This window comes from Ixodes scapularis, unplaced genomic scaffold, assembly GCF_016920785.2.
Source record: "Ixodes scapularis isolate PalLabHiFi unplaced genomic scaffold, ASM1692078v2 PGA_scaffold0__279_contigs__length_252992795, whole genome shotgun sequence".
Classification (NCBI taxonomy): domain Eukaryota; kingdom Metazoa; phylum Arthropoda; class Arachnida; order Ixodida; family Ixodidae; genus Ixodes; species Ixodes scapularis.
Window position 1 is genome coordinate 72,742,765 of NW_024609835.1, and position 15,172 is coordinate 72,757,936.

The 15,172-nt window shown below is 41.8% G+C and overlaps 1 protein-coding gene and 1 long non-coding RNA gene across 4 annotated transcripts; both read right to left on the bottom strand.

Moving 5' to 3' along the window:
• Positions 1-383: 383 nt before the first annotated feature.
• LOC121836941 lies at positions 384-14,172 on the bottom strand. Its single transcript, XM_042292172.1, has 6 exons — positions 14,168-14,172; positions 14,034-14,111; positions 13,903-13,977; positions 13,744-13,833; positions 12,296-12,864; positions 384-455 (listed from the first exon to the last, which is right to left on the bottom strand). The coding sequence occupies exons 2-6, from the start codon at positions 14,101-14,103 to the stop codon at positions 384-386; spliced, it is 876 nt and encodes a 291-aa protein (XP_042148106.1). The 5' UTR covers positions 14,104-14,111; positions 14,168-14,172.
• Positions 14,173-14,195: 23 nt separating this feature from the next.
• LOC121833070 lies at positions 14,196-15,158 on the bottom strand. Of its 3 annotated transcripts, none has more exons than XR_006076543.1 (4): positions 15,101-15,158; positions 14,434-14,511; positions 14,299-14,376; positions 14,196-14,239 (listed from the first exon to the last, which is right to left on the bottom strand). It is a non-coding gene; the product is annotated as an uncharacterized LOC121833070 (long non-coding RNA). The 3 variants fall into 3 exon arrangements; XR_006076542.1 differs by having other exon boundaries at positions 14,204-14,242; XR_006076545.1 differs by lacking the exon at positions 15,101-15,158 and adding an exon at positions 14,568-14,617 and having other exon boundaries at positions 14,204-14,242.
• Between the last annotated feature and the right edge of the window lie 14 nt (positions 15,159-15,172).

Here is a 15,172-nt window from a genome sequence, read left to right on the forward strand (position 1 = left end):
CATTCTTTTTGGTATTTTCTGGTAGCTTCGTTGCAATTTTCGCCGATTATCGCTCGCAATAATATGATATCGACAAGGAATAAAATAAATGTATAAAAGGCCAGTTTCCCATATATTAAACAGTGAGGTTCATGAAAGGGCAAATTTTCGACATTGACTTTAGTTTACTATCCTATGTGAATCAAAGGGTGATTAATTTGTTATTTTCGCAAAAAACACACCCGAGGTCCCAGATATTTATTTATATTGTTAACATTAATTACTATAGAACGCGTTCCAGATACAGTTAGAAATAGCTATATTACGAATTTATTTTTTGTGCTTATCATAATTACTTTTTTTTCTTTGCACAAAGAATATTTACAGTAACATACATAAAACGTTTACACTCCAGCTTTTGCATAGATGAGGAAGTATTCTTGCGAGGGCTGCTTCGTTTGCAGAAGCTGCTCCAACTGCGGCAGTTTGTCTATTCGAAGAGTAATTAAACTGATTTTAAAGCAAGACATAATTTATTTGGGAGCATGTTCACTTTTTGATAAAGAGCTTCGTATCTTTACACAAATCGAAAAATAAATTTATTACCCAAACTATATACAGTAAAAATGGGTTTCGCATTCCGATAGCATTCTTTCATTCGTTTCTGTTCATTCAAAAGCCTAATTGGCCTTGGAGTACCACGATAATATACTAAATATCAATGAAAGATTACGAGTTTTTTTGTGGATTCCACTGACCCGTTCTGCGACTTATCGCGGCACAATTTATTGTTACGCGCACTGAAAAATACACGGCCGTTATACGAATGACCGTTGTACGACTGTCCGTTACACGACTCACGATTCATGCAAACTAATCCTTTATAAATAAATTCACAAATTTAATATTTCTAACATCAAGATATTCCTCATTGAGATATTATGAAGAAAGAGCATATAAAAGTTTTGTTACAAAACTGATACATAAAAAAGGTATGCAGCTATGTCTGTTAAATTCATAGGCTAATAACATCTTAGGTTTCGTCCTAAGATGAATGGCTCTTGCAAGATTTTTTTTTTGAAAACGTCTTAAACAATTTGCATGCTTACAAATTAAAGATGATTAGCGGAAGGTTTTAAATAAATGTGTACGTCTCATTATTCTTTGGACATTCAGATCGGTAAGACTTGTTTTTTAAATTTGCTCTTTTATTCATTCACGTCTTAATTTAGGAAAGCTACTCCGAACTTCGGGCTTTCTTGCAAGCGAGAAGCCACAAATCTTTCCGATACAGATTAGCTTAATCGCTTTTTCACAGGGCGTATACCACTGGACGCTGAGATCATTTTTAAATTGAAGCTGACGTCGGGGTGCAATTTTTAAAATCGAACCTATCAAAATTTACTTCGCTAAAACAAATGTTCACGCCTTCGAATCTTGTGTGGTAGCTAGCAAATAAAAACCGAATGCTGAAATACACATATGACGCGATCTAAATTAATTCTTTTCTAAAATTTCCATAATCATGAGAACTTGCAGATATCTCATTTTAGGACGTACAATCTATATATATACTACGAATGATGGGAGGAGGCTTTGAAAGTTACTGACACTTATATTAATGTGTAATTATTTGGAAGATTGAATCTAAAACAAAAATAACATTTCTAGTACTAATATACATCTTTTGGGTATGTCGTTTCGTAGATTTTTTGTTTTTGTTTGTTAGCTGATTATCTCTTGCTATAATATAACATAAACAACATGTCAGATATCTATGTACAAAGAATAACCTTCTAAATACTGTTTATTTTCTGTTACGTGTTGAATTTTAAAAACAGAAGTTTGCGATGTTCTTTTTTTTCAAACCTGGGTTTACCAAATTAAACAAGAACAATTGAGAGACACAAAATGTATTCTATGCTTTTCTGTTTCTGAGAGAAGCATCTTTATTGTTTAAACAAAACATTTTCCAATAGCGCTTAATAATTAATCGGTAACGGTTCCTTCCGGATCAATGAGACAATGCCCATGCCTTCAGCTTGGCATTGGGGTTGTAAGGGCCAACGGAAGAACAAGTTCGTGAAATTGAGTTTGAATGGTATACGCGCTATAAAAAAACATTAAGCTCATCCACATAGGAAATTTTCGTGGCTTCTCGTTTGCACGAAAGCCAGATGTTCGCAATACCTTTCCTAAATCTAAACACGAAGGAACGTCTAGGAACCACTGTTTTCGTCATAAGCTTTCTGATCCTTTAATTATTATCAGTATTTTAATGAAATTGGGGGACGGTTTTGGCAGGTGTCCGATTGCGGGCTAGCCTCCGTGGCCTCTCTGGACTGGAGAAGGGTGGCTTCATGTTTCATTTAGGCCAACCCGCAAATTTATTTGTACATTTGGCTTTAAGGCTGAAGGAATTCCAGATGCAATTGAGATAGGAAATAAAATTTCAACGTATGAAGAGACTCGGCAGCCTAAGCGCGAAATGGACCTTTTGTAGAAAGATCGATTCGAGAGTAAATGATTCCAGTACCCTCTCTCTCTTCCTTCTGGCCGAGCAGAGAGGGAAGATGGTTTCGTTGTGTTGACTTCAAGGCGGACGATTACGTGCGATGGGGACAAAGGCGAGTTTTGGGGAGCCGTATCTAGGTCACAACGCCTCAATGGGTGAACAGGATGCAGCTGACGTTTTGGGTGTGGAACGGGTGGGAGAGACCTTGCGCGTGCGTGGCTTTCTCGCCACTTAGCCTCGAACCCGTTCGCGTGTCTAGATAGTAGCACATATTACCCAAGAGGCCCAGTCTGTATTGTTTTGAACAACACTTTCATGTTTTGGTATCCTTTGCATGCTTACATTCGGACTGGCAGTATATCATGTTTTTAATTACTTGTTTAATTTTTTTAATTAAATAAGGGTTGTTTGATTTAAACCACTGTAACTAGAAACAATGATTCTATATCACATTGGTGTATGTTTTTTAAGCATGGCCGATTCATTCATAAAATCGTCCGACTATTGAAAGCAATCCTAAATAAAAGTTTGATGTAAATTGAAACTTTTACAGCACAGTGTATCAATTTCGACTAACGTAAATCCGCCATATCACACCAAAAGCAGCTTGATTTTTTGCCAGTGAAAACGCTTTGTTTGCATATTCTTTCACGTCCTGATTTGTTTTCAATATCCCAGTAAATTTTTGTTTTCTTCTTTTTGTTGAAGTTTGATTTTTATTGCAATCTGACATTAGGTATCTCGTGAATGAAGTCGAAGGCAGAAAAAAGCTCAACGCTCTGAGTTGCACAAAAAAGCACCGCCTTTTTTTCATTATGAGTACCCAATACGTCTTTCTTAATTGTTATTTATTTGATATAAATAGACAACAAACAGATGTAACACATTAAATGAAAAACGAACAGTAAATAAAAACACTTCTGGGGATTATTCTTGCGGGAAAGGTTTGACGTAGATCATTATAGTAAACAGCGCATAATTTAAATCGCGATTTAATTTATCTTTGATATTTATTCTCCGACCTGGTTAGGTTTCATTATTTATGTAACAATAAAAACGTGCTCCACTAACGGGGTGAATGTAATATTTTGGAACTCGCTCTTTTTATTAGATGTTGGAGTAAGTGCCAAAAGCAGGAGGAAGACAAAGAATGACCGAAGGACTATGCTAAAGGGCTGGAGCGAGAATTCCACTGTGGCGGTCAACAATTCACTTCTAATAATCACCGTTTTCCAATGATGAGGACTGTGGTGGCTGTGTTAGCGTTTCTGTTTCGCGGTACAAATGTCGCGCCTGTGCGTGTTCCATGTCATTCGAAATGGCCGATTCATCGTCACTGTGTTTGTTCAGAAGGCGATATGCATTTCTCAAAACATAACGCACAATCGAAAGAGACGTGTAAGAGTTAACATTTTCAAAGATATGCTTCTATTCATTCGAAGTTTCTAGGCATGTAATGCACGCGAGTCGCGTTCTTATTTTTTTAATGAATAGATAAATAACTGATGTGGTTCTGTGCTTACATTTTGTTAGTAATGAGTACACTCAGACATTTTTAATTTTTATTCAAAAGCACTTTGTATACGATGTTGAAGTGCCGTAAGTCAATTTTATATTATTATACAGAAATGACATTTTAACACCATTAGATAATCCACCAGACCGCGTCTGGAGTGTTTCTGACGTTTACACCTGAGGGGAAATTCCAACACGTGTCGGGTGTGTTCTGGTGTCTTGGCATGAATTTACCAAGTGTGTTCTGATGTGACCCGGTTGGTCCAGTGTCTTCTGGGGTGACCTGGTCATACATGCACGGTATAATTTAGATGCAGAAGTGGCTGCTGATGACCACAACTCGCAAGCTCTGCAAAAAGGGCGCCAATTTTTCAAAGGTTTAGTTTAGTTGTTCATTCTGTCATGAAACAAAACTACAAAAACAAGCAGAATTAAACTTACTATTTTATTTTCTTCCCAACGTGCACTACTCGCAGATTTTCTCGCACACAAGGCTGTTCATGGCTCTTTTCTTCCATGCCATTATTGCCAGCGCACCTGGATTCCTAAGGTGATGGCTTGGAAGAGTTGGTCTTGTATAATAAAACCTACAGTGCATAAAATAAAACATATGCATGAGCAGCTATTTATAAAAAACCTTTAAAATAATACATTCACAACTACAACAGCAAGCAAGGAAGTTATCTCGTGTCCAGCCTGATAATCAGACTCAATTTACCCCTCGACCGCCTACCCGTTTTCAATCTGCTTTCCCCTACCTGTGGCAGGTAATACAGAAAAACCCGATTATATCGAACTCGCCAAAACCGTCTACCAGTTCGATATAGCGGGTGATTTTATATAAATATGTTAATGAATCTGACAACGAACAAGCACACCACATTTGGACAAGTAGTTTATTCTCGAGGGGGTTTCTGCACGTCATGAGGGACGCTCACCGCAGCTATTCAACGGCCGCTTCATCGTTTTTAAGGTCTCACCGGCTCACGTTCTTCCCGCTCCCCCCGAATGTTTTTTTTTTTTTTTGCAAAGAAAGCCAGCTTTTTTTTGCAAGCCCACTTTCCCTTTCTGTATTCAGAAATAGGCATCATTATGACTCACATCTGCCTTATTTGCTAGTATACTAGAGAAGCGAGTTAGCTGACTAACCTCTGGATATATATTATTTTCTCTGTTAAACTGTAATTTGTGGAACACGGCTATCGACAGCATTGTTGTCACACTCATCTGCATGTTCACCTTTTCGAATATAGTTCACCTTTTCGTCCTATGCCAGTACTAGAAGGTGAACACACTTTTTTTATTTATATTGTTTTCTATTTCTATTAGGAAAATAGGTGTCGCACGAGCACAGGTCTTGAATATTTGGGATGCTCAGAACCGGGCTAATGCGTTATCGCAAAGAAAAGAGGGTCTCAGAAACCTCGTTAGTTCACCTTGAATTCAGTAAATGTGTTTGTCTCGTTGTGTGCCTGCCTCTTTGTGTTCTTGTTTTTGTGCCGTTAGTCTGTTATCCAGAATAAGCCAATGGAGTGAAAACCATAAAAAAAATGCCTTGTAGGCCCAGGTACGTACCTCAGTATCCCGGACAGCAAAGATGGGTGGCCAAGAGGAGGCCATAGCCTCTCCAGGTGGAGCAGCCACAGCAACACCTAGCAGAGCAAATTCAAGGTTAGAGAGAGGAGTAACGTCTAGATCTTGATCTGCTTATGCCTTTAGGACATAATGTAGTTTTAATAAAGAAAAAGTTAGCCACACCACATAGTCCAAAATGACGTGCAATGCAGTATAAATGAAGCACAATATTCTTTCACAACATAGCGCTATGCTAAGGACCTATGTTAAACAAATCATTCAACCCCCTTTCTTTGTTGTAAATGTAGGAAGCATGCATATGCCGGGGAGAGCGCCTTTAGAGCGCCCGACACTAGACCGCCGACATTAGAGCGCGCGACACGAGAGCGCACCCAATTGAGCGAACTCTGCAAAATGTGGGATGTACAGAGCGCGACACTGTTAGCGCGAACAAGCGATCGCCGGTTTTTCCAGTTTTACTCTTTAAAACCAAGGGATGTCATCCAAGTTATTATTGCAACGGAAAGAGCTCATTTAGTTTTATAATGTAAGCGATAAAATTTCGTGCTCGCTAATATTATTTAGAAGTAAAATGCGAAAATGCGCCGATGTCGTGTTCGCGCTAACAGTGTCGCGATGAGTACCTGTGGCTCCACAGACAGAACCAAATTGTGCGACTCATCGGATCGGAGCATTGATGATTTTTCATTGATTAAATATGCCTTTAATAAAAAATAAAAATAAAACGTGGACGACTCTTTCTAACCAATTTTTTACCGACATCGGAGAGAAAGGGGACAGGGGAGTAGGGTGGGGCATATAGGTACCGGGAATCTCTGCAGTTGGGTGGAGCAACGAATCTAAGGTTTCTTCACGGTGCTGTGGTGCGCCTCTCGGATATACTATAAATTGTTTGCTTTTTGCTATCTATTATTGACAGGCATTTGGGCTCCGATATGTTTGTGGCCATTTAGACGTCCATCACGTGACTTTAAATAGTATTGTAACGTCCATGACCGTAATGTAGGAAGCTTACCGCTAAAAAAAATATCATAAAAAAAACTCATCGAAGCAAAGCTCAGCGCGAATTGGCGGATGCAGAGCTTTCCAGCCTTTTGACGGATACAGAAAAACCTCCCGTGCAAATCTGTAGATATATTTGAGAATTTTTTCCATAATTCTCATTCGTTGACGCGTCAGGTGTGGTGACGACGTCACCTTTTGTTGCTGATAGAACACAACCTAAAGGCAATCCCTTTCTGCATGCCTCAGAAAAGAACCTAAAAAAAAAGACTTGTCCATCGCTTAGTCCGTTCTTTGCATTCTACAAAAGTGTAGCTTCTCCCCCTCTCTTATTAAAAAGTAGTCTAATCTTCTAGGGCCGACCGAGAGGCTTTAAATCAGAAATATACAACTACCAAAGATTTCAGAAATATATGGATATCGAAGAGAAATCCGCAGTACAAGCAGATACAAAAGTTTTTGCAGAAACGTTTTAGACATCAATAGAGACCGAACTCCTACACAAAGATAGTGCCACAGGTGGTAAATTTAAAGGATTGATTGTAGGATTCGTAGGTCAGCTTTTTTCCGACAAAACTTTCAGCTTTTCCGACAGAACCAATGAGTCAAGGCCAGATTCCAAGAGGCGCATGGAAATGGTATCTGGCGCACTGGATGCTCTCGGTCTCGTCCCGGCGCTCTATCCCCCTGCTACGCTGACATCAACGCATATTTCATTTTCATTGTAGGCACATGTTCCCGGATTAAACGTTTAGTGCAATTGTGATTTGTGACAATATGAATTGTTGGCGAATGATACTTGGCACGAGAGCTCCTTTCCCGAAATTGATCTTGAAAACCCCCGAATAAGGTTTAGCATGTTACATGTTGCTTCTTGCCTTTTGAACGTAATAAAAAAATTTAAAATAAAAATTTGTCAGGGCGGTGGTGAACTTTCTTAATTAGAATCAAAAAACTAATGAAGCTAGGTCAGCTGAGATGTCTTTTTTTACTGCGGAAGTGAATGCTAATGATATTATTTTTCGTTTCTGCTGTCAGATTTTGTATTACCTCTTGGCTTGTCACACGCAAACATTTCGCTGACTCATTCGTCATTTCCTTGCTGAATTCCGCGGCATAAATCTCCACCTTTTTCACATAAAGCACGCGATGTCGGAACAAGTGGTCGGTCGGGTCGGGCCACTCGCACTGGACTGGTTGTGAACTCTCGTGGCGGGTGCTTCAATTTCACACGCGCTAATGTCGCTGCGCTCTCGTGTCGCGCGCGCTAACGTCGTGGCGCTCTACTGTCAGCGCTCTAATGTCGGCGCTCTTGTGTCGTCCGCTCTAGTGTTATACAGCCCCGCCGAACATGTCGCTCTTCACGCCTCTTATGAGAAAGCGCAGCTTACTCTCCTCGGTGCGGGGATCGTTACCCCGCACATTCATTATCAATCTAACGAAAGAAGGCGACGAGATGATGAACAGTGAACTAATGAGTAAAGGTTTAATCGGCGAACTTGAGCCATACAAAATAAATAACGAGCGTTGAGACAGCAGGAAAGGCGGGTGGCAATTTGGTGGCGCAACAGCAAGCGAGAGCGAGACTGACTCGGCAAGGTCACCGGCAGTTTCTTATCTAGTGTGCGTCGACATGGCGAAAATTTGGCCCAAAAGATTCGAGCACGGAGCGTTCGGGGTGAGAATGAGCAGCCACTTTCGAGAAAAAGACACGTGGCAAAAATGATAAAAGTTACGCCCCGAGTAAGAAGAAACTCGAGTTCTCTAACATTCATTATCCGAGCGCTGCTCGTTCGGCCCTGAGCATGGAAGTATGATGACGCTTGATGACAACATGCTGATTGCGCCTGATGACGTATTTTTATGGTCATCTTTTTGTCACAATGCCGACGGACGCCGCTTCTTTTTTACGTACTTTGAAAAGTGAGGTCGTCATAGAGGAATAGGACCACTTCTAGAACGACCCTAAGGACGAGGGTCGGCTTTGAGCGTATGATTTAGCACCGCGGGCCACTCAATAGCATCTTTATGAACGTTTACTCCGATTTGTCACCCAATGGGAGAAGCAAGCTTTGACTTTAAAAATATGCGGAACGCAAGACGATTTTCAATGACCGGATTGCCAATAGGAACGCTGGCGGTCACAATTCTTGTGCTTCAAGCAATGAAACAGGTTAGTAAGCAGGTAAGCTTAATTTATACAGATAAAAAACTCATCTGAAAATAATAAAAGAAATGCTGTTAAGAATACAACATTCGCAACCAACAGTCCACTTGTAGTCAGCCGAGTGGACTGTTCGAGTCAGCATATAAGCCGTCGCGTGTCACGGAATCCCTGGGTTTCGGAGCTGGCAGGAACGAGGCCGTGCGATCACACAAACCTTTCATGTTGCAGGTGAGTGATTTTCCATCTGGCCCTTTTCGTTCTGTTGCTAGTTTCCAGTCAGCTGCACCCAATCACCTAGCTTTGATAGCGAGCACTAGGAATAAGGACTTTCATGACATAGTGGGCAATAGACGTAATTGAAACTGCAGGAAAAAATTGCTAATTGTGTTCTTGTTGTTGTTGTTGAGTGGCGACATAAGATATAATCGTGGGCCTGCATCTTAGGAACAAATGGAACCCCTACAATATGTATCCACTGAACTGTAACACGGTCAAAGAAGTATCTTCGCAAAGTTAAATGGTACTGAAAGCAAACAAACGGAATTTCAAAACAGATGTCTTCAACATCTCAGATGTTTAAGATAAGAAACGAAAGCTGGAAGCAAGACTAGACAACATTGAAAATCGGAGCCGCAGTGAAACAGGGTGTTTTTTTGGCATACCGGACGAACCATTGCAAGAGTCATGGGAGGAGTCAGAAACTCTTGTTAGATGCATATGTTAAGGTAATCTACGGATTTGTGTCATAGAGTAATATACACAAGGTAAAGAGCGGACACTGCCATAGGCCCCAGCGGCCCAGATAGAGCAGCGACAACTAGCGCTCTTAGCGGACGGTATGAAACACAATCTGGTTCCGGTTCCGGTCAAGTTAGTTTCGGTTTCGGTTTGGGCATTTTTGTTTCGGTTTTTTGGTACCCTTCTCCTTCTCTTTTTCTCTCTTTCTTTCCTTCTCGCCTCCCTCCTCGCTAGGCTCTCGGGAGCTCCTTGGCTCCGGAGCCGATGATTCTTTTTTTTGTTGTTTTTATGTTATAAGTTTTGCAATATACGATATAAGTTTTGCAAAATGTGTAATGTGTCGAATAAAAGTTCAACTTATTGAACACATTGAAGTACATAATCGCCACATTGACTCCTGGCTGGTGGAGCATTTTGGGAGGTTTTGGGGTCAACAACAGTGAGTGGTTTGAAAACATTTTATTGGACCACATTCATATGTACATTATTTACTTCAGAAGCTCTGTATGTTTTATAAGAAATAGATAATCACAAAAATAAATGAGTATGAAGGAGTTCGGCATATCGTACACTTCGTAATAGATTTTTAGCGGAGTCAAGTTTACAAAAGCTTTCCACAGGGAACATGCTGAATGATCCATTCACCTTCACGCCGACTCGGGCACGGTAAGTAAGTGCAGAAATAAACAAGACATCGCTATCATTACCAGGCGAAGCAGACACCGGATAGTACAAATTCCAAATTACCGGCTAATATAAAACACACGAAATGGCATAGCCTGAAACTCGCTGCGGGTGAGCCATTACAAAAAAAAAACAAAAAAAAACAATGAGAATTCTATTTGGAATCTGACAAGATTCAACTATAGATATTCAACCATGATTCAACGTCCCTAAACATTCCCCGAAATACATTTGTTCAGGACAGGAGTATTACTTCAGAAAAAAAAAAACGTCCAAAAAATATAGACGGGTACAGAAGTGGACACATTTTCTTCCAAACATCTATGCCTCTATAAACTATTTTCTATAGAAATTCTGCAGAAAGTGGATAAATATTTGTGTAAGGGGGCCGTGATACACATTTCCTGGAAATAAAGAAAACACATGTTTGGAGTGCAAGCTACACTGCCCAATTAATAAGCAATTTCTGTTTTTGATTTGGCAACCGCCTCTGTTAATACGCTATTAAGCTATTAACAGTTAAACTTATCAAGTTGCTTACTAGCAACCGAAGAGTGTAACCGAACTTTGTCCAAGTTCCGGTTAAGGAACCGAACATGCCAACACAAGCGTATTCGGCAAAACATTTTTAAAAACCTTTTGTGACACTCCTCTGAGCAAAGGCTGAAACCACCCAGCTCTGAGAGTGTGTGATACAAGGCAGCACACACTCCTCGAACATGCGCTACACTCTCTATTACGGCAAGAAAGTGATTTTCTAAATTCTGAATAAAGTTAAAGGCAGCCTGTGATGGTACTACTAGGTTTCCGAAGAGTTTCCCAGGCACGTGGTATGCTTTAAGCATAAGAAAATACTGGTGAGGCCTGGTCAAGTTGTCAGACTCATCCTTTAGCAGCTTAGAACAGCCACAGCTGGGGGTTGTCTGTTCAAGGAAAAGTTTGATCAAATAGCCTCCAACGTAGTAAGTGCACGAGTCGTCAATTATATTAGACCTGATGTCTGATGCCAGCTCAGAAATATCTTCTAGTGGCGGGAAGTTATCAACTGGAAAACATTCCACATTGTCTGCAATGGAACTTCCATGGTGCGAAAATATTGGCAACTCCTTGAACAGGTCAGCCTTTTCATCCTCTACATTTCCATTGTTAGAGAGTCTGAACAGTTTTTTTATCCCGATGTGTTTCAGTCCCGAGGTGAACTGATTCACATTTGGGTTTGTATTGCAGCCCAGCATTTGTCTTATTGCCCCAAAAATGTTCTCCAGTGGGTCTTGCTGCAGGCGTCGAGTAAGTAAGAATTTAAAGTCATAGCTGTTTGAAAGCTCATCCCAGAGCATGAGGACACTCCTTATTGTAACTTGCCACCCTACGGTGGTTTGTGGCTGCCTCCTACTTTGGAACTTCCATGTTGAAATCCATGCGAGTTGTTGGTGAAGGAAATCGAGTATCTCAGATTCTCCTTTCAAAATTGCATGACGCAACTTCTGCCCCGTCTTCTTGAATTGCGAGCTATTTAAACAATCAAAAAGTCTGTCCATTCTATCACAAAAATAGGCTGTAGCCATGGCTGCCTCAGGAAGCTCCTTGGCATAAACAAGGGATAGAATGGCAAGACAGACTGAGGCACTCAGGACCTGTGTGGCACGCTTTATATTCATGTTACTGAAAGGTTTTTGAAAAATGTGCCTCTCAGTAAGTTTTGGAGCCAATTGCAACCTCATCTCATGAGTAGAACGATAAAGTTCAACAATATGGGACCATTCAATGACCTCATCCCCAATGCAAAGTTTGTGGGCTTGGAGATTGTTTCTTGTTGTTTTGATGAGGTGCGGAACATCAAAGATAAAGTAAACACGTTCGTTGTCGACTTCAAAAAATGGCTTATCAGCAGATACACCAAGTTGGTTGGCTAAGCTTACGTTTGAAGCCCCCTGATCACAGACCACGGCCTTCACAGTGAAGTCAACAGTCTTAAGCTCTCGAATGAGAGAAATCAGGAGGCTCCGGATAACAGAAGACGGTGTTGAAGTGTGCCCAACAGCGTATGCGAGGGGCTGAACCCACCTCCTGGAAATTCCAGAGAGCACAACAACCAGGGCTCTATCTGCAATGGTCGAGGTTCGTTCAACACCGTCATCTGTAAATCCATGGATAATGTCGTGTGCAGGGTCGTATGTCAAGTTCTTCTTCAAAACAATATCATCAAAAATCAAGGTGCAGACACGATCACGTGCATTCCAAGACCGCGTTTGAGATTCGATGGAGGACATGACACCAGGTATAATACCAGGAGTCATTTTTACGTTCGACAGCCACCTACGCAGTGAACGCTGAGTGGGAAGCGTTAAATGTAACGATAGAAAACGGTATGCCTGTGGGCCATGAAAGTTCAGATGCAAAGCAAACTTCTTGAGCCACAGTGGAAACCGTTTTCCTCGTCCCTTGCGCCCTAATTTTACATGTGACGAGATAAGTCCGAAAACCTCGTCTGTCACAAACGGACGCACCATTTCAAGTGCTTCGGCAGCTGTTTGAGGCATTTGCTTCTGTTGCTTGCGCAGTCTTGATATTGTCTTTCTGTAACTGGAAACCTTTGCTTGTAGGCGTTTTATGACGTCCCTGGGCCTCCTTGAGAGCTTGGCGGAAGCAGGTGTTGAACGACCAGAGCCTGCCAAAACAATACCGAAAGCACATAAGTCAGGCTGCACAAAAATGATAAAAGTAGAACCCGACAGAAACGATACCGCCAAATACCGACCACTTACCCATGCTGCAATATGTGCCCCCTTCCCGCCCCCCCCCCCCCCCCCACCACTTTCGAAACGTTTGCGAAATAAACAAAGCACGTATCAATGTCCAACTCCAGACTTAAAAACCCACCCACCTAACATAAATGCTCATCCGCTTCAGCTGCTTCTCCAAGCACACCAATGTAAAAGGTGAAGCTCGACACGTGCACGGGCCTCCAAAGTGGTGACCCCCCTTCCCCCCAACCTTTGGCTGTTCTGCAATTTTGCTTTCGGGCATAAGAGGCATACATCTCTGCGTTTTTCATGATTATCTCCAAATTGTGAGTGGGCATTTGCTCCGCATGTTCTGTTACCACTGTTTATACACAAATGGCTGCTATCAGAAAAAAAAAATTAAACTAGCTTTTAGTCTTTCAGCTGCAATAATTTCACCACAAAAACTGTATTAACATAAATTGATGAATCTTTCAAATATTGAATAATCGCGTAGTCAATCACTACATTCAACAGGGTCATCCAAAATGAGAACTGTATGTAACAGGATTGGCAAATTACTACAGTAAGCACAGATTACTAGGAAACCACCCCTTTTCAGAGCATTTCACGGTGCCACACTTCAAAGCTTATGTTCCTCGTCACCTAGAGCCCTGTAGTGATGTTCCAAGTTATTAAGGCCAGCACAAAAATGAAGTGACAAATAATGTCACCTAATTTGAAGCAATGTGCATACTAAACGCAGAGGTACTTAACACAATTTTGCAGTGCTTAAATCTGTAGAGAAGTCAATTTATACTCACAGGTTCCAGATGATTCAGAATAGCCAACAGACGAAGATGGAGTGCTGTGGTCCAAAAGCTGGCCAGGAGAGCTGGCCATCCCCATTTGCTCTGGAAAATGTGTCACTGTTAAATACGAATGTTTGCATAAACCCAATTTGTGTAGGAGATTTATTTTACCACAGGCCGCTATGGAATGTGACGCGCTGGTACCCTCCAGTGAAATACCACAGGGGCTTGTCGCCATCGGTTGTTCTGAAAAACGGTTGCTTGTCAGATATGAGCAGCTGTTCTAAAAGAAATGCTCTCACCATGAGCAGCTGCCGAAGGTGACGTTCCACTGCCTTCCATTCGAACATCCCCGGGGCTTGGTTCCGCCATCGGCTTTTCTAAAAAGGGCTTCCTTGTCAGATATGAGCCGCTCATTTAAAATAAATAATCTCACCAGAAGCTGCTGTGGGATGCGACGTTCTGCTTCCCTCCAATGGAACGTCACAGGGACATGTCGCCACCGGTTCTTCTGACAAATGTTTGGTTGTCAGCTATGAGCAGCTGTTTTAAAAGAAATGATCTCACCATGAACAGCTGCCAAAGGTGACGTTCCGCTGCTTTCCATTGGAACATTCCCTGGGCTTGGTGCCGCCATCGGCCCTTCTGAACGACATTTGCTTGTCAGGTATGAGCCCCTGTTTTAAAAATAAATGATCTCACCACGAGCAGCTGTTGAAGGTGACATTCCACTGCCCTCCAAGGGAACATTACCGGGGCTTGGTGCCGCCAGCGGTTGTTCTGAAAAACGGTTGCTTGTCAGATATGAGCAGCTGTTTTAAAAGAAATGATCTCACCATGAGCAGCTGCCAAAGTTGACGTTCCACTGCCCTCCAATCGAACATCCCTGGGGCTTGGTTCCGCCATCGGCTTTTCTGAAAAGGGCTTCCTTGTCAGATATGAGCCGCTCATTTAAAATAAATAATCTCACCAGAAGCTGCTGTGGGATGCGACGTTCTGCTTCCCTCCAATGGAACGTCACAGGGACATGTCGCCACCGGTTCTTCTGACAAATGTTTGGTTGTCAGCTATGAGCAGCTGTTTTAAAAGAAATGATCTCACCATGAACAGCTGCCAAGGGTGACGTTCCACTGCTTTCCATTGGAACATTCCCTGGGCTTGGTGCCGCCATCGGCGCTTCTGAACGACATTTGCTTGTCAGGTATGAGCCCCTGTTTTAAAATAAATGATCTCACCACGAGCAGCTGTTGAAGGTGACATTCCACTGCCCTCCAAGGGAACACTACCGGGGCTTGGTGCCGCCAGCGGTTGTTCTGAAAAACGGTTGCTTGTCAGATATGAGCAGCAGTTTTAAAAGAAATGATCTCACTATGAGCAGCTGCCAAAGGTGACGTTCCACTACCCTCCAATGGAACATTCCCGGGGCTAGGTGCTACCATCG